At 40.2% G+C, this 19,402-nt stretch overlaps 1 protein-coding gene across 2 annotated transcripts in view; it reads right to left on the bottom strand.

Moving 5' to 3' along the window:
* mxd4 (MAX dimerization protein 4) overlaps window positions 1-5,284 on the bottom strand; it is a 30,525-nt gene extending 25,241 nt beyond the window's left edge. For both annotated transcript variants that reach the window (XM_059341128.1, XM_059341135.1), the window contains exons 1-2: window positions 5,058-5,284; window positions 4,335-4,434 (exon numbers count right to left, since the gene is read on the bottom strand). In XM_059341128.1, the coding sequence (XP_059197111.1) occupies window positions 4,335-4,434; window positions 5,058-5,121 (164 nt within the window). In that variant the 5' untranslated portion in view covers window positions 5,122-5,284. The remainder of the gene's footprint in view (window positions 1-4,334; window positions 4,435-5,057) is intronic.
* Between the last annotated feature and the right edge of the window lie 14,118 nt (window positions 5,285-19,402).

The following is a 19,402-nucleotide window of genomic DNA, read 5'->3' as shown; positions in this document are numbered from 1 at the left end:
AATTCTGTCAAAATACTTCAAACACACTACACTTCAAATCATGATGAATATGATGCGATGTGATGAATAATCCAGGGGTGAAAGGCTTGGTTGGTAAATGTTTTGATCTGACTGTAAGACAGATGAAAGCAAGAAGTATGGAAGAGAATGCAGAGTAACAGCAGATCTGAGAGGCGGAGGAGGAAAGAAATGTGTCAAAGAAGGCTGTTGATTCTTCTCTGCTTTTGCGTTTCTTTCTGCCTCCAGGTGGCTTTAGGGCTTTTGAATGCTTAAGTTGCTTTAGAACCAAGTTTTAACGAAGACACAGAATAGTATAATACTGCAAAAAAGGCCTTGCAGAGGTAGTTTCGATGTTTTGAGGTAGTTGTATATGGCGGCCGGCAAGCCCACAGTTTCAAGAAGCAGGCAGAACACGTATGTTTGTACATTTAATGTACATTTTGGTGGGTTGGTTTGGATTCACCAAAGTCACACAATAACACAAACAAACTAAATTATTGAGGCAGCAGTAGACTAGCAACTCCTGCATTCTGTGATGTAAAATTACTGTTTTTGTCAGTGGAGTCTGGTGGCTTTGGCGGCAGCATAGAACAGCTTCAGTTCTCCCTGTGTAAACTTAAACAAGGCTGTCTGACTGCACGGTAAAGTGGTGAAAATACCCTAAATATAGCATACACTTAAACTAATGTGACTAAAATATATTTTGCAGCATCCCCCATCCACAGCAGTACATTGCTTAGCTCCCCTTTTTGCAAGCAATGTAAAGCCTTGACCATGCATTCTGAATATAGACATTCTTGACAAGTGTGCAAAAATTGAGTCTAGTTTTTTAAATCTGTATCTCTATGTCTGCGTGACATGATCTGTCAGAATGTGCAGCAGAGGGCAAAAATGACCCTGAGAGAGGCAGAGGCCCCTCCTGCCTGCTCTCACACACATACAAACAGCATGCACACACTGCTGTTGTCGCTGCACGCTGGCTGAAAAGCAGCGTGGACACAGGATAAAAACACACTCAGACGTCTGGAGGCCGAGACGCTGCAGAATTCCTCGCGCGTGTGGGCTATTCCGAGGAGAGCCCCCGTCGCGATGTGCAACCGGGAGCAGCGAGGCCACCGCAGTCCATCTGAAACAGGCCCTCTGTTCATGAGGCCGTCATGGATACCACGGCAATAAAAACAAAAACAGCATCAACAAAGGGCCAGACTGACAACAAGCCTTTTCAGATTTTCCGCTGTTTGAGAGCCCTTGTGCGCATGAGGCAGTGGTTCCCACAGCTGTGCCGAGGAGGCTGAGGCATCTGCACAGGGACACTGCCTGCTGCACCAAAAAGGGGTTACAGCTGACCGTGCAACTGCGATAATGTGGCACAAAATCCTCCCATAAGGAGAGCAGGATGATGTTACTGCTTATAACCTGATCAAAAAGGCGGACAAAGAGCTTTATGCCATTATTGAGATTGTTGTGCTATTCAAACTTGCACAAATTAGGGGAAACGTCCCAGTCAAAGCACAGGGCACGACCAGGAAATCAGGCGGCAACTTGCAGAGGAAGGGAATGCACACGGACCTGTAATAACACACACCTTTACATGTTATGTAAAAGAATGGTGTGGCATGCAAAGGACTCTGTGCTCTGATGTCGTAAACTGAGCCCTGATGATCAAAGGCCTACATATTAGTCTTATATCACCCCTTTTATGGGATGTAAGCTCATGCAGGGCGCCCTGTGTATGTGTCCCACATTCACAAGAAGGCATCCAAGGATACAAAATAAGTCATCTGCTCTATTTATATATTTTGATTTCACATCTAGTGTGACAGAGAGGTGAGGCAGGGAAACTCTCAGCGAAAAAATTCCAGGTCTTCCTTTTTTTTTTTTTTTTCAGTAGCGTTTTGATTTAACAACAGTCTGTGAGTAAAAAAGGAAACTCCACCAGGGTTTCGTCTTTCTGTGTGCAGAAATAGACTCCCAACTGTTTTTTTTTCACATGCCCTGGTTATTGCACCATTGCAAAACATGTGATCTTCTTTAATTTGCAGATTTGGTCATGATATCAAACGCTATAACGACACTTTTTTTTGGTTCTACAAAGCAAAGCATTGTGCCTTTTTAGACAACAAATGGCTTCTGTTTCACTGAAAATACAGTTTAAGTTCAAACATGAAACATGTTTTTACTTCACTGCCCCCCTGCATCCTGTTGGTGCCTAAATAAACCTGCAGGAGAAAATAAAGGGAATTGGGGAATTGCCGTCACAAGAAGAAGGAGGGAAAAACAGGTCTGGTGCTTGAAGTCTGGTGGGCTGGTGTTTGTCTCAGTGTGTGTGTGTAGGTGTCTGTTTTAGCTGCCACACCCACCTGCCACATCCCCATACACACCCTGACACACACACACACATACACACATACACAATTGTTTTACTCCGTCAGAGATCGTCAAAGGAATGTGGAAGAGACTGCTTTCTCATTCGTGACGGCAAATATCACTATTCAAATGAACAAAACCACACACCTTACAAAGAGGTGTAACTACAATACTGACAGGTTAACATGCTCTACGTGCTATGATGTAACTCTGTCTCACTATTGAGGAAACAAGGCTCACTCTGCTTCCCTAAACTTATATTAGCCAATAGGAACGTTTTTTTCGCCACATTATGTGCTACTGTTGGGAACTGGACACGTCATGCAAATGTTTCAGAAGAGATTCTCTAAAAGCACATTTACTATAAATGATATGTGGTGACCAGAGCCCACTGCTGCATACCTGGCCTAATAACCCAGAAAGAAATTAGCATGTAGCCTTGGAGGGAAAAGTCCCCAAATAATTAGGGTCATAAGTGAAGAGGAAAGGGATTCCTGATGAGGGTGTGCCCCACATTGAGCCAATCAATTTAAAGCCTCTTTCTGACCAACATAGTGAAGTTCCACCTGGTGTGTCAACCATGTTGTTAGCAGCTTGAGCTGAAAGGATTCATAGGAAATGAATCATGAACCCTTTTGAGAATCGATTAAACCATAAGTGATAGTAAGCTGAATATCTTTGGGTTTTGGGTTGATAGTTGGATAAAACAAGGGATTTAAAGATGCAATCTGAGGTTATTTTGGCATTTTTTTTTCTATTTCTTGATATATTTTTATGCAAAACTTTTCCTTAATGAATTGGGAAAACTAATTACTAAGGTTATGTGTCAGCAAGAATCTGATGATACGATACAATTTAATATATTGTAAAGCTAGGTAAAATATTACGATTCATAATCTAATTCAGTATAACGTATCCACCACTAAATATGCATAAAAAATGTGTTTAAAAATGTTGAATTTTTTGTTTTTATCAAAACATTTGCATGTTTTACGTCCAACACCATAGCACTACTTTTTGTGCAATCTGTGCATATAAACTATTAATTATTAAAAAAGCTATACAATGTTTAGTATTCATACAGTATCACAAGAAGTAATATCATAAGGCTCAAGTGTATCAATAATGCTTCTTATAATAACAGCCATGTTCTGTGACTTCCTACTGAACAGGCCTTTTAATTTTTCAACATGAGAATTAAATATTAACCTGCTGAGGTTTAAATGACCTTTAATCAGCAGCTGTCCACCTGGTCTGAAAAGAGTGACGAAGCGATAAAGAACCGAAACTGAAACTTAAATGTATTTACTTACAGCATGTAAGGCTATTCTGTGTACTTTTATGACCATGCAGCAGTACTAGCAGGCTACTAGTTGCGTTATGTCACACAGCATAAGAATGAGGTCAAACTCGAGATGAATGCGTGTTAATGAGAGTTTCATACGGAGAGAATGAAAAGCAATTGATATGGTGTCTCATGCAGCAACAACAACAAAAACCTTCCTGAACTGTTCTGTGTGTGTGTGTGTGTGTGTGTGTGTGTGTGTTGGGGGGATCCTGGCACGGGACCCTTTGCTAAAGGACTTTCATTTAACATCAGACACACACATACAAAAACACACTAACCACATGAGAAATAGGCACAGGTGGAAGCATGATAGCCGTGCGAGACAGGGTGCAGAAACGAAACGTTATGTGCAAGTCGGCTGTGTTTTCTCTCAGCATGGGGAGGGTTTTTAGGTGTGTGTGAAACAGAGAGAGAGTGGGAGCAGCAGAGTTGACAGTGTACGCGTGGCAGTGTTTATTGGAGAGACCAAAACAGAGAGCCCAGCCCAGGCAGCACCAGCAGCAGAGTGAGATGGCAGTGTGCATGAAAACAGCTCCACTATGTGTGTATGTGTGTTTCAATAAGCTGGCCACTTGCGCAAACAAATTCATAATAAAAAAAAAGCAAGAGTCATATTTACCTATTGTTCTGAGTTTTTCTGGAAATTGGCGAGGCTTTCGTTTTCTTTCTGGAAAAGTCGCTACTGTACGGTAAAACAGACGCATAACCGTGTTCTGCCTCTATTGAGAAAAACAAAAAGCAAAATGTTATTGTGGTGTCTGCAAGAATAATTTAAAAACATAAGCTGTCAGTGACTCATTCTGGGAAATGGTGAAACACGATAAAAGCTTAACAGGCTAAGTCATTTCAAGAGGAACAAAACGTGCTCGATCATGAATGCAATCGCTTCCAAATGTGTCAATAATAACATTTAGCAAGGTTTATATTATGAAACAGCCAATGCTACATAGCTATTTATGTGTATCTGTCATTATGATACTGGCTCATATTCTCAATGTCACTCTTGTTTACTCATTTCCAAAGAGCTAATGCAAAAACATACTGCATTCATAGTATATATAGCACACGAGCTGTGCTAGATAAAATGCAAACACTGTTAAAACATACATGACATACTTTAAATAATAAACTAGAGCTATTCTTTTCTAGCATATAGGCTGCTAGGTGCAGTTTGCACCCACCGTCCCATTGTCTGTAAAGTGACATCATACCTGCACTATGGCAGGGCACGTTAAAACTTTACATTATGATAGAAGATGAAGCTAGCTCCAGTCCCAAATGCTCCATTCACCAAAAAAAAAGCATAGAAATCCTGTCAACTTGTCTGTTTAGCTTGAAATACCTCTGTCTCTTCTGTCCAAGTACTCTGCAGCCTCCAGTAGCATTAAAAGAGAATTAAGTTCCATCTTGTTGTTGTCTCGTTATAAAAAATAGAAAATGTCTATTTACACAAATGTACAAGTCATAAAATATTGGAATGGGGGTTTAAAAAACTGTTTCAGAGCGATGTACGAGCGCTGCTATATTCAGTTCTGAGTCTTGGTGACTCCAAACTACAGTATCAACAGCACCAAACTAAAACTCAGGGCAGTGAGTGATCGAGCGGCTGTCCAATGAGAAAAGCGTATGGGCGGGTTCTTCGGTTACATCCTAACCAATAAGAGGGCTGGGAACGCTGGGCTGCGATTTGATTGGCTAGAGAGCGCAAAAGTCATCAGGGACATACCCTAGCAACAGCCTGAGTCGCCCGCCCCCTCCGCAGCTGATTGGTTTGACACGAAGAGGAGCGGCCTCTGATTGGCTGAGAGGAATTCTGGGCGTGTGTCATACTTGAACTTGGTCTGTTATTTTGGTTGCCAATTTTGATAACTTCTCCAAAGTATGCTTTTTGGATATAGACCGTGAAATAAGCAACATTCAACTGGCATTCAAGTCAACAAGTCTTTTATACACTTCAGTTTTTTTCCCACAAGAGTGTGTGACATGGCAGGGTTACCCACCATGTTTGTGTGTTGTGTTCACTTCCTGTCCATGTCATTATGAAAGTCCTGTATGAGCCTGCAGAAACTCAATTGGTTTGCGAATCTGAAAATGCAGCCTGAAGTCATGCATGTTTTTTGAGGGAAAAACACACAAAAATGTAAAGTTAAACATGCATTTTCCTTGGAAAAAAAAACTAAATATTATCCACCTCATTGAGCTTGTATACAGGTGGCTGCATACATGTAGGCTATTAATGAGAACTCTCTCTGTCAATGCAACCACAGGCGCTGGGAAATGTTGTCTGCAAGTCACAAATGCATCTTAAGTTTGATAATAAAGTTTCAATTGAAGTCCAAGTCCTAAACTTTGTATTTTGAGTCCTAAACAAGCCATAATTATGCACAATGCACCAATTGTAAAGCCATGTTCAGACTTTAAACAGACTTTGCACAAGTAATAAAAGCTTTTGAAACTTTTTAGGCCTATTACTTACAGATAAATCTTGGTATGTTGCTGTGACACAGTTACACTGAAACAATTGGTTAATTAATTGGTAGACTGGCAACAAATTAATCCAGCACAATTTTAGTAAGGGACTGTTATATAAAAAATATTATTTTTTCAAGTAAAAATGTCAAAATATACTGTTATTGCAGCAAAAACATTTATAACCATAAATAACTTTGGCTGTGGAAAAATTGTGTTGGCCTTTTTCAGTATTTTCTGATGTTTTCCAAACTAAAAAATAATCAAGAAAGAAAATGTGAGATAATTGGTTTAAAAGGAGAGAAAAAAGTAAGTTGTTATTCCAGACACAATTGTGATACCAGTTTAATGTTTGAGCTAGTTATTTTTGCATGTTGTCATCTGTTTTTTGTTTAGTCTTTACATCCGAAAGTAATTATCTGTTGACTGTTTACGTGTCTGCAGTGCCAAAAAAGACGCTTCCCTTCTGCTGATTCAGTATCCAATGTTAATTAAATGACAACTAATGACAAATTTTTTTTTTTTTCTTAGTTTATGGGCTTTGGTAGGGTGAAAGACACTCCCAGTGAGGTCACAAGTCATTGGTGTTACAGGCAAAGTCACGGTTTGATTCGTCAGAATCAATGATCTAATGTAATCAGATTTATAACTGACTTCAGATCCAGTAGTGCTTCATTTCAGAGGGAAGATCCCGACAGAATAAAGCCTAACATTGTTTCGTTTTCACACAGAAAACCTCAGCTGTGTGTGTATTCTCGCAGCTGAATTGTGGGCATGAGCAAAGTGTCACTTTGCAGGAGTAAAGGAAGAGTTATGAACGTCTCAGCAGGAGTTCCTGCAGAGTATAAAAGTGGGTTGCAGTTTATGTTGCTTGCAGCCAGATGTTTGTGCCTCAGATCGTACAGTCTGAAGAAATCACGAATGATGAAGGAAGTAACTTTTAGTGTGAATGATGAGGAAAAGGCCCTTGAGGACCAGAGCCGCAAGCATTGTTTTTGTAGTAGTTTCTTGGTAACAAGTGTCATGCAGGATCCTCACGGGGCCTGTAGTGCAGACAGTTTATCATAGTTTGCAAGATTTCAGACGACACAAATTGCTGGTTAAGCCTGTCGCCGTCAGCTTATGTGAAGCAAATGTGCTAATTAAAAACAATCCGAAAATGTGTAAAAGCTGTGCGTGACTGCCACTAGCAGCCACAGAAACACAAGTGGAAATATATTTGCTATGCTATGCTAAAAATGTACTTCATCGTAGTCTGTTTGCATGCAAAAAACATTGGGAAAAGACTTAATGTTGTACAGCAGAGGTGGGACCAAGTCGTTGTTTTTCAAGACAGAAGTGAGTCTCAAATCCCATTGAGTTTCGAGTCCTAAACAAGTCATAATGCACTCTCTTACAAATATTATGCCATTTTAAAAACAGAGTACTAATATTTAATTTACCATAAATGATTTTTAAATTTGTATTGATCTGTTAAAACAAGTGTAACTGAACTCAATCCCCCTCCCCCAGAATAGTGCTGACGTTGCACTTTCATAGCATTTATTTTCAAGTCAGAAGGCTCAAGTCAAGTGAAGTCACAAGTGACTGGTGTTAAAGTCCAAGTCTTTTTTGATTTTGTCAAGTCAAATCTAAAGTTCAAATTTGTGACCTGAGCCTGATTAAAGTCCACTCTTCTGTTGTGCAGTTGCCAGTTTATTTGCATCCACCTTAAATTAATGCTTTTTACTCAGAGGTGTTCTTAATATTTTGTCTGTCCTCACAGATATAATTTGGCAGGACAAAATACAATAAAACACCTCTCACTCTTAACACCAACACAATTCATCAGCACTACTAATTGCAGCCAAAATGACCACAAAGTTGAATCAATACCTTTTAAAACAGAACATTATAAATATTAATAATGAAGTAATTATTTGCAGGGCGGTTGTTTTATACTGCACTTGTTTCAGCCAGGGGCACACAAGTGTAAATGTTAAAATGGTAAATAATTGTGCAAGACTTTCAGGAAGCAGATGATTGTGGATGATTTACAGAAAATGTGATTATATTTGTTCCTCACAGCTGAAGCCATGCAGAAACCACGTTCAGCTGCACATGAAACTGTGTATGAATTTCTGTGTATCAAGAGCTTTTATTTCCTGTATCTGGCCTGCCTTCGTTTTGCATGACTTAATTTTATCTGAATGGAGTGGTAACACCTGTTTATTTTTTTGTAATTCACATATTCATTGTTGCCATGGTGCAGATGGTTTCTGTGTTGTGTTAGCTATCTTTTGTTTGTCCCGTAATATACCTACTTATGAGGCAAGGCTGCTTGCCAGTGAGATCATTAAAGAGTTTCCTTTCTGTGCAGTTTTAATGCACCGCACAGATCAGAATAGGGGAGATATTTTTTGCTTTTTTGTGTCACTCATGCAATGATTTATTTATGAGGAGGTTTGATAGCTTTTCACAGGAGAATACCGTTTGCCGTGCTGCCTGCATGTACGTTCCTCGCAGTAAACAAGAGACCAAATTAGCCTCAGTACATCCTTTTTTGAAACAGTGCAGCCGGTGTACAGTCATAGTGAGAGTGTAACCAAGTCACAGTGCAACTATTATACTGCATTTTCTCCGGTCAAGCCTGGTGCAGCATTTTCGTTACACCTCATAACTATATCTGGGGTCATTAAAGAGACGTTATACAACTTGCACACTTCTTATCATATGCCCACATATGCAGTGACGTTGATTCACTCTGCCACTGAACTTTGTACATCTGTAGTTTGTTTCAGGTTTATGGAGTCACATGGGTTGTTCTTCTCTTCAGGTTTTGTTGTGCGAGCATTCGTCTGACCTCACTTGAATTCAGTGCATTTGAGCATACGCCCCGTGAGAAACCTTGACCCTTTTATGTAAGCAAACACTCATCGTCTTTTGCATGTTCTGTGGTTTTGGCACTTATTCACCCTGCATAGTTTCAGAAGTCCTGTTTCATCTCTCAGTGAAGTGGACTAGAGATATGGCTTTTTTGCTGCTGTCATTTTTCACTGACATGGTTTAACAATCATCTCAGTTACAGCGATAACTTTAGCCAGGCATCTATTTAAAAAGAGGTTAGTGTGGTTAATGAATGCTGATTAAGCAGACATGAAGGGAAAAACTAAACCTTCTGTTTATTCAGATTATAAAAGACTTGCAAAAGAACATCTGGTTTTGTCAAATTCATGCAAATCTACTTGAACGTTTTGGATTTCAGTATCACATTTATAATAGGGGAGACCAACACTTTTTGTTTACGCCTTACTCAGTGGTTGTTCGTGGTAGATCTCTCAAACTTTGATACAGAGTTCTCATATTTGTCTACTGCAAATAAAAGTGTGAAGAGTTGTGTGAGTTAATGTGAAATACAAACTCACACCACTACTGGGTTGATTTGTAGCACAAACTGGATAAATAGCAAAGAGTGACAATTTTATTTTCTGTTACAATTATCAACATTACCAATAGCTTTTTAGTGTGTGGGTTTGAAGTTAGCATTATAAACTAGAGAAACTGATGCTTTGGGTTATGTAAATCAAACAATTGTATCTTCAAGACAATGAACGCCAAGCAAAAACTATAATGTTGACAAAAAAGTTGTTTTTTCTCCCTTTGAAAATCAGTTTTTGGGTCATGAAACCCATAATGCTGCTCACAGAGAAATGCCATTTATAAGAGCTCAAAAAAGAAATGGGAGTGTTCGATATTTAAAACATCACTGCTGCTCTGTTACAATACTCCTCGCTCTCCCCTATATTTTAAAATGGAAACTGTCACATAGACGTGTGAATGTATGTATGTATGCAAACTCAGAAAAAACCTGACAAGATCTTTTCTTTTGTGAAAAATGCAGGGGTTTGTTTTTTCACAGGCATAAAGAGGCCTGATCATTGCCTGAATTTAATATCAGTTGCACGGTATCTATTATCATGGTTGTGCTATCCATGCAGTGTTTACAGCATGCATAAAGTATTTCTTACAGTTGACTGGTGCTACATGTTTAGCAACCTAGCCTTGTGATATGTCATTTAAATATAATTTGGTCAAAGTAGTCATAATGCTTGTGTGCTTTATGTCATTGAGCCACAATGATGATAACAAGTCATGCTTTAGTGCTCGTTACGGTACTGAAATCCAACCATCCTTTTACATCATATGAAAGGAAATAGCCTTTGTCCCTCCCGCTGCATGTTTCTATTTATAGACTTATCATCTACATGCTCTCTGATCATAGTGGCTCAGGCCTTGCATTGCTCATTGCCTCTGGCCTGTCAGCCAAATGACTACTCTTTCCTCTCTTTCTTTGTTTTCTTCCATCTATCACTTCATCTTAGCCAAACATGTTCATCCCACCGGTAACCAGCTGGCTTCGGTGACGACGTCTATGCTGGAAATGACCAAGTCTGTGCAGTAAATGGCAGCATTATGGATCATTATTGAACATTTAGATGATAATATCAACTGAGTAGATCTTGATAATGATTTTAATGTTGAGCATTTTTAGTTAAGTTCTGCATGATAGTTTTTAGTTTTAGGCAAGCATACCACTCTGCACCATATTCCACTATTATATTTGCTGACTGTAAATAGAATTATTTTAGAGTCAACTGAAACTACAGGCTTCTTCATTGTGGTCTTTTTTAGCTGCTCTCATTTCCCTTTTCCCTTGTTTACGTGCTTATTATTGGGCAAAATGTTTGGAGTCACATTTAATACACATCACACTGAGGCCTGTGCTGCAAATCAGCAGAAGCCTTCCACATGCAGTCACTGAGACTATTAATAAATGGTCTTTTTTTTTTTTTTAAAGGATTAACAAAGTATATTTTTTAATGTGCAACTCAGCCACATGCAATCCATCATATAAAAGAATACTTTTCTTGAAATGAAAGTGTAACATTTCATTCTCCTGTTTCAGTCAATTTCCATTTTTAGGCCTGACCGAGGAACAAAATATCAGCAACATGTGTTTTCTGCTTCCTGAGTCGCAGTGGGCAGTCTCAATGTGATAATCCCCCAATCAAAGTGATGTTCTCAGGAAATAACCCAAATGCTTTCAATATGTGGCTGGAGGGCGGTTCTTTTTTTTTTTTTTTTTTTTTTTTTACATGAGACTCTGTCTCTGTCAGTCTCACTGCATTTACAGTCATGCTTAAGGCTCATGAAACCTTCAACAGTAAATAGTCTGGTTACTCTGAAGTCTTTTAATCTTAAAAGACAACAATAAATAGTCTGGAGCCCCAGAGCCAGGACAGATGAGCCAAGACAGTTTGCGTCATTTATTTGTGGACTCCTCTTTAAACGTCTCTTAAGGTCAAAGTCTAATCACCGTCACAAGAAAGGAATTGCATGCCTTTAATGTGCATATTGTAAGATAAACTTAACCCCTGACGCTGTTGGATTCATGCATGTGGAAAATCACAGCTGTGCCGATGTGGCTCCAGCGTTATTGTTATTCAAGAAAGCTAATGAGAGACAAGGGAGGAGGGATTATGGAGTTGTTTATCCTGTTGACATTGTTTGTTCACGTACAAACCTTCTATATGCAAACAGCCTCCACTTCGTCCTTTCAGCCAGGGATACTCAACTTACTCTACATGGTGACCACTTTTGGAAAACGACAGGATGCCACGGGCCAGTAAATAAACAAACATTACAAATATATACTAGATAAAATGAATAAACATTAAAAGGTGCATAATCCAGTTTCAGCAGCCCCTCGCTGGTCTGGTGTATGCAGGGGCGTTTCTAGGATCAGAGGATATTCAGGGCTTAGCCTGGACCTCTTTCTAGGAATCTCCCTGTCACTTTCTTTGACAAACAAGCTCTATTGTGATGCTTTTATGCAGTCTGGGTCTTTATTTACATTCAAAATACAAAAAAAATCCCATTGTGAATCTATTTATTTTTATTATTAATTAGAAAATGGTCTATGGGCCTCCTAGCAGCCTATACAATTTTGGTTCCACATATAATCAGGATTAGGCTTTTTAATGCCACTTTGCCTCTGTGTAACTGCAGAAAAGACACATTTTGCATTTGCTGTAAGCAAACCCAGGATCAGATCATTGTTGAAGGGTTAAAAGCTTTTTCAAAAAAATACAAATCAAGCCATACAGTTATTGAGGTCTTGTGGGCGTTGAAATAGATGCTAACACCCTGAGCTGATGTAGTCAAAGCCTATTACAAGGCTAACATCAGAAATGTTCATGCCCATACTGAACAAAGGTCACGTCGCATTAGCGTGAGCACGCTCTGATTGGCCGCTAGCAACATCTCACGTTCGCTGGATTAATTATGCTCCTGCCTGTGTGACTTCACACCTGCACCTCACTATGTTTTCCATTCAGCTCTAGATTGATGCAATCCACCACATGGGTTGCGTATTAGACACTGAGTCAATCTGAGAAATTACAGGTCCTACCATCCATCCCTCCCCCCGTGCATTTTCAGGAGCATCCTGTGTGTCATAGGGTGACGTAGCTTCAAGAGAAATGCCAAAGAATTAACTGTCTGGAAATGTCCCTAAAGGGCGAGGTGGGGCATGTACACAACAGGAGTGGAGTCTGTGCACCTACTGCGCATGCATGGACAAACGTAACCCAAACATGTGATTGCATGATCCAGTGTTTACCTATCTGCCTTGCAGTGTTAAACAGTGTTAAAATGTAATTGTACAAAGACAATTGTGAAAATTCTTAAGTTTTTCTGCATCAGAGAACAAATGCTTCAAACACAAAGAGAGTCTTGTACATTTGCAGAACTCTTGCATCATGTTATTATGATTTAAGGCAGGGCGCTCTCATGGTATAGCTGGCTGCTTGCGTCACATAATGAAACATCTAAGCCTGAGAGTCATCTCAACCCTGGCCTGAAACCTTTGATGTTGCCAGGCTTCAAACCTCAGTCTGTGGGCTTCCATTTCTTTCTTTCAGCCAAATATTTCAGATGTATAGGGCACTCCTCCCACACACACACACATACACACATCCTTGTATCCAGTCTAGACATTTTCCTTCCACAATCATTGTGCTTCATCTTAATGTTTATGTTTTGCAGCAGCATTTAGAAATGTTTTGGGAGGACTTGTCTGGTTGCTTCAGAAGGCCTTTTTTTCTTTAGTATGTTCACCCTGTCAGCTTTTACAGGCCAGCTTCAACATGGTGTCTGTTGTCTGAGTCATATCTACCACAGCCGTGCTTATCTCAGCATCTGTGACGAGCTTATGATGAAGATATTCTTGTGCCACAGTTTGGTTGTTTGTAATGGCTGGATTTACAAACCTTTTAAGTGGGGGGACCAGGGTTAGGGTTAAACTACATATTATCAATAATCCAAATGAACACAGACAGTACATGAAAAAGGCTCACCACCCCTTACTGTAGAAGCAAGAGGCCCAGACTGACTCTTTGTGGTTATTTTGGATCTTTTTGTAGCCATTTTGTGTCTCTTTCTGGTTACTTTGCATGTTTTTGTTGTCATTTTGTTTGTCTTTGTGTATTTTGTGTCTTTTTGGAGGCCATTTTGCATCTATTTGTATTTGTTTTGCATCTCTTTGTGATTGCTTTGCATCTCTCTGTAGTTGTTTTGCATCGCTTTTTAGATGCTTTGCATCTGATCAATTTGCATCTCCTTGAACATGTCTTGCACCTCTTTGTGGTCAATTTTTTTGCCTCTTTGTTGTTGTTTTGTATCTATTTGTAATACTTTTGTGTCTGTTTTTGGTCACTTTATGTCTCTTTATAGTTGTTTTGCATCTCTTTTTGGTCACTGTGCTTCTTTGTTGTTGTTTTTCATATCTTTGTAGTAGTTTTGTGTCTGTTTGTGGTCACTTTGCGATGAGGAACATCACTTCATGCAGTGGTTCAAGTCCAGGATCCGGGTCTGTACCGGGTAGGCCTGTTCAGTAATCCTCCCATGATACTAATAAAGCAACTACCTGTCACCTTATGACTGGTAGAGGGGGCACCAAGGGGGGCTAATTTTATTTCAGCTTGCCTCTGCATACAAGGATAGAAAATATAAAGTTAATACTTGATAACATAGTCTCAGAAGTTACTAAATATTGTATTATTTTAATAACATTTTAGGTAACCAAGAGTATAAGCAGTATTTGTATACATCCGTAATGTTATTGGCTGTCATTTCCCACTATTCTTTTGTTTTGATATCATGATTTTGGAGACTAACACTTATTCTTGCACCATATTTTTTGCTCTGATAATTGCATGCATATGGCTAATTCGGCATGTTTGGAGCTCTGTTGGTAATTTCACCGACCTGTCATCCTGGCCTCAGTGTGTTCTGGGTCTATATGTGTGCATAAAGCCCAGCTAAAAGACTGTTTCTTGCTCTTTCTTTAATGCATTCTCCCATCTGTGTCCCCTTATCTGTCCTGCTTTCTCTATCGGTGTGGTTCAACCCGGAGAGCTGACATCTGTTCACACAGCAAGAAGCTGAAGGGTGGCAAATTATTTGTCTATCCTATTCCGTTTCAGTCTTGTGGTCCAACCTATTTTTTGTAGCTTATGTAGAAGCACCTGGAAATGTTTTCTGCGTCTGGCACTAGTCACCTGGACTCTCTCCAGGTTCCTGGGTTCCTCAGTTCCTCTGCCTTGTTGGCATGGGTGCTGTGGTGGAACGACTGTCTCTCGGTCCTTCCCCTCGATGTCGCATGACAAGGACCATGTTGTTGTGGCATATGTCCTCCATGGGACCCAGAGCTCACGTGGTGTTAAAGCATGAGGGCACAGGGCTGCTGCCTTCAGATATGTAGTCCAGAATCATGGTAAATTTGTCAAAGAAAACCAGATGCTAACAAAAACATTCTGTCATTTTCAGATTTTGCTTCACTCAGCTTTTATATTTTAATGTTTATGTTGGTTAACTAGTGAGTCCCGTCACGTTAAAAAAAAAAGCCATACAGCCACTGGAAGTCAAGGAAGGGGGGTGGGGGTGGTGGCGGGCGGGGGGTGCAGGGATGTGTGTATGTGAGGTTGAATGGGCTCAAATAAAACAACCATATCCGTGACCATGGCAACTGGCGAACTTAAGCTAATTCATACACTCAAACAGCGGGTCTCTAACAACAAACATCCTCCCTATAAATATGCAAACAGGCCTATCTTCTCTTGTGGGTGGGCAGTGGAGAAGGGTGGTGACAGACCACCCACCAATGGATGTGTATCATGAATATCAGAAAATTAAAGCGGTCTCAAAATGAAACAAGGCACAAAACCAAAAGACCTGTCTGGTTTTGGACCCGAGTTTGATATCCCACTGAGAATCCTTGTCAGGATGTCTGGATATACAAATCCCCAGTGTGCCATTGCTTTTAACCTTTGTGACTTGTTTACTGTGCATTTCCATGCATTCAGTTGAAGTGTTACCCCACCCAAAATCTGTCTTTGGAGTCATCACCCACTGTTGGCTTGAAAGGCCTGAAAGGTGGCTTTAGAGTTTTGTAGTCTTTCTGAGAACAGTCAAAGCGGACTTGGATGTTGATTATTCCAATGCTTACTGGATTAACAATGTAAAAGAACATGGACTGACATTTCTAAAAATTAGCTTGCTTGCTGAGAGTAAGTTGAGAATCTCTCATGTCTGTGTCAAATATGGAAGTGCTTCAAACCTGCAGACCCGAAGTCTATGAGAAAATTACCCTCCTTTCACTTGATTAATTATCTCTGTAAACATTTCCCTAATGTGTTTAAGATCTCAGTTGCTAGCTTCAAGTCTACTTCAATATTGCATGATGTTCATTTTGTCCCATTTAGAGATAAACAGACAATAAACAGGTTGTTTTTTTCGGGTGGGGCTAGCTTGTGATTGCCGCTACCAAGGCGCACTGTGTTTTTGTCTTAGAAATGTGACCCTTTCACAGTGTGCTTTCAGTTCATCAAAGTTGATTGTAACATTTTGGTTGCCTAAAATGTTTTGTTCAGTGTTCAGTTACCTACTAAAAGACAGAGTCAGCTATTCATTTTGAATTAAAAATGCACCTTGCTAACTAAGTTTGCTATCTAGAGCTAGTGCTAATGGGGCGGCTGTGGCTCAGTTGGTAGAGCGTTCGTACATTGATCGGAAGGTTGGTGGTTCGATCCCCGACCATGGCAGCCTACATGTATCCTTGAGCAAGATACTGAACCCCAAATCGCTCCCAGTGCTGCGTTCATCGGTGTGGGAATGAATTCCCAATGGTGACACCAGTGTGCCCTAGTAGCCTCGGCCATCGGTATGAGCGTAGTGGGTAGTGTAAATCGCTTTGGATAAAAGCGCTATAAGTGCACTCCATTTACCATTTAGCTGATAACTTCTGCTCCCCCTAGTTGTCCAAATATTGTGCAAAACTAAAACTGTAGTCTACAAAGTCATGGGTGATGTCATGGAGGCTTTGTCAACTACTTTTAGTCTTTAAGAAAAGAAAGTTTTTAAGGCCTTGAATTAAATATTGAGCTGGTGCCAGCAGATTAGCCTGTATTAGCATTAACACTGGAATCTTGTGTGGCTCGGTCTAAAGTTCATAAGTACTAGGCCTAGCAACACATCTATAGCTAACACTCGCTATAGTTAAATCTGTAGAAAAAACAAAAGATGACAATATTTGGTTTTATGGGGTGTTTCATGCTATAGTCGACATACAGTGATGGCCTCGTGGCTCCAGCATTTATACAGACATTACCAGACAATTTGATATCGATCCTTCCATCCAAGTAACATGTCAAACGTCTTGAACAACTTCTGCAGCATAATCCACTTTTAAACTTACACTTCCTATGTTCTTGCCCAATTCATGTCTAAATATACTACATTTGAAACTACAGATATAAAACCTCACAACAAGTCAAAGCGAAGCAGTGAACACAAACACAAAAACACTAATTTATACATTCACAAAACATGTAGCTCATAGTCTTTAAGAAAGATTGATTGGAGTATAACTCTTAGCTAGCAAGTGTCTTAGCTAGCAACTGTTAGCATCCATATGCTTTTGAAAAACATACATGCACACGTGCCCCACCAATAATTAGTTGCACATGCGAGGGAATACCTGCTTTTCTGAAATGTCTAGCTTAAGCTTTTCATCAGCTAACTCAAAAGTGGTCAAAGGGCGCGGCAGGGACAAATGTCAGAGACAACACTCCGCTTTAATTACTACCATCTTGCCAGGGTCATACATACAGTGTGACATTTGTTTTTGTGACTGGTTGCATGTGAACCTTTGTTTATGCTCTTTGTCTGCTTGCACGCACACTTACACTGGGAGTGTGCTATACGTGGATGAGTGTGTTTGGGTGTCTGTGTGCATTATTTTGCCCATCTGGCATTTTAGGTCCACAGCTGCAAGGTACAGGGTTTGGCTCATATCCGCTGCTGTGCTGGCAGTGTAGGGAGGGGTGTTAAAGGGTCCGGACTGTGAGGAGTCATCACAGCTCTCTTCCTGCTGTACTCTTCCACTGCTTCACTTCTTTCCTCACACACAACTGAAGTGGTGTGTTTTCTTGCTTGTGTGGTTTTTTTCTCTGCCTTTGGGGAGGGGTCTCTCTGAGTGTTTGTGTAATGTGAAGATTTATATGCCAGGCACTCCTTGCTACAAAAATAAGCCATCTTTCTTTACTCCATGCGCACGCTGGGGCCCCTGACAGGTGGCATCCCCATAGGCCGTGACAGGTAATTACCCCCAGGTGCTGCGTGTGTATATATGTATGTAAAAAACAGCCGTAGCAATGAGGGGCAAGGCTGAAAGGGCAAGGAGGGCTAATCCAGACATGCTAGTATTTGTGTCACCTTCGGGACCACCACAGCTTTGACTCAGTTTAGGCACTCGCTGGTTAATTCATGTTACACATCAGCTATTGTCCAGTGCAGCAGGAGGGAAACACATTCTGCAGTTGAGCAATGTTTTCATCAGAAAACAATAGGCAGAACCACAGATATGCCCGGCTGTTTTTAAGGGCTCAGAGAAAAAGAAGGGCAATGAACCTCCAGGGGTGTTTTTTATGAGGGAACTGAAACAGCAACAAGAGAGGAAACATGCATGTTGGGAAAGACAAAAACATGCTAACGCTTTTTTGTTTTTCTGCATGCACAGAGATCAGTATCATAGGACAGCAGTGACGAGCAGGACAGAAAAACATCTTGGCATTGTTGATTGCTGCAACCCACAGATACGTTAAAATGAAATGTTTCTGCACTTTTTTAGCCTTTTTTTGTTGGACTGGTGATGTAGTAAAACAGTCAGCGCAGGGAAAAAGTCGGGGGTCTGTGTTCAAGTCAATTTTAAGTGACAACTGTAATTCAAATAAAGTTGCGACGCTGTGTAAAGCGTACATGAAAATAGAAAAAATTCAGAATCAGTATATATTGTCAAAATACAAAAGTGTCCCAGTTTGAGCTTTAGATAGCTATCCTTTGTATGGGCTGGAGTCTGAGCTAAAGGAGGTTGTGGAAAACCTGCATGATTGTGTCTGAATTTATTTGAAACCCAAGTGGAGGAATTATAGCTCAGATTCTCGCTTGTTTACTAAAATAGGTCAGATAAGCGCATCAGAATTAAATCAAGAGTGTTTAACAACCATTTAAAAGTTTGTTGTAGTTACATTAACTTTTGTATCTAAATTGTCACAATCTAAGTTTTTTTTTTCAAATCTTTAATTAAACCGTGTCCACAACTGATGTACAGGAGATGTTGTTTTTTCCAGATAAACACAGTCTTTTTCAAAACCCTCACCATGTAGTTTTAAACCTAAACATAACCAATTAGTTTTTGTTTGAATTAACAACATTGGGACAGGGACTGAGAATGAGTGGCAGTGTTTCAGAAATGCTCAGATTCAACGTATTTGTGGGTTTCAGAGACGTACAAGGCGAGACTGGGTTGAGCAGGATTCACAGCATTTCTTTGCATTGAAATCACAGGTTCATAAGAGCTGACCAAAACCAAAGTGCTGCAATCCCCTTATTCATCATTTTTTAGGGGTGGAAGGTGGAACGAAGTGCAGGAGTTTCAGAGCAGGGGGGCATTTGAACAGTGAAGTTATAACTGTGATGGCTGCTGGCCTCAGCAGACAGAGAGAATGGCCCACAAACACACAGCTGTTTCTAATCGGTAACTCAGCACCGATGGCTGACCTACATTCTGGTGCTTGCACGTCTTTGAACCCGTGGCCCTGCCAGACTCAGCCATGGGGG

This window comes from Centropristis striata, chromosome 1 (genome assembly GCF_030273125.1).
Source record: "Centropristis striata isolate RG_2023a ecotype Rhode Island chromosome 1, C.striata_1.0, whole genome shotgun sequence".
Classification (NCBI taxonomy): Eukaryota; Metazoa; Chordata; class Actinopteri; order Perciformes; family Serranidae; genus Centropristis; species Centropristis striata.
Note: the sequence above shows the minus strand (reverse complement) of the source record. Positions and strands in the feature narration are given on the sequence as shown.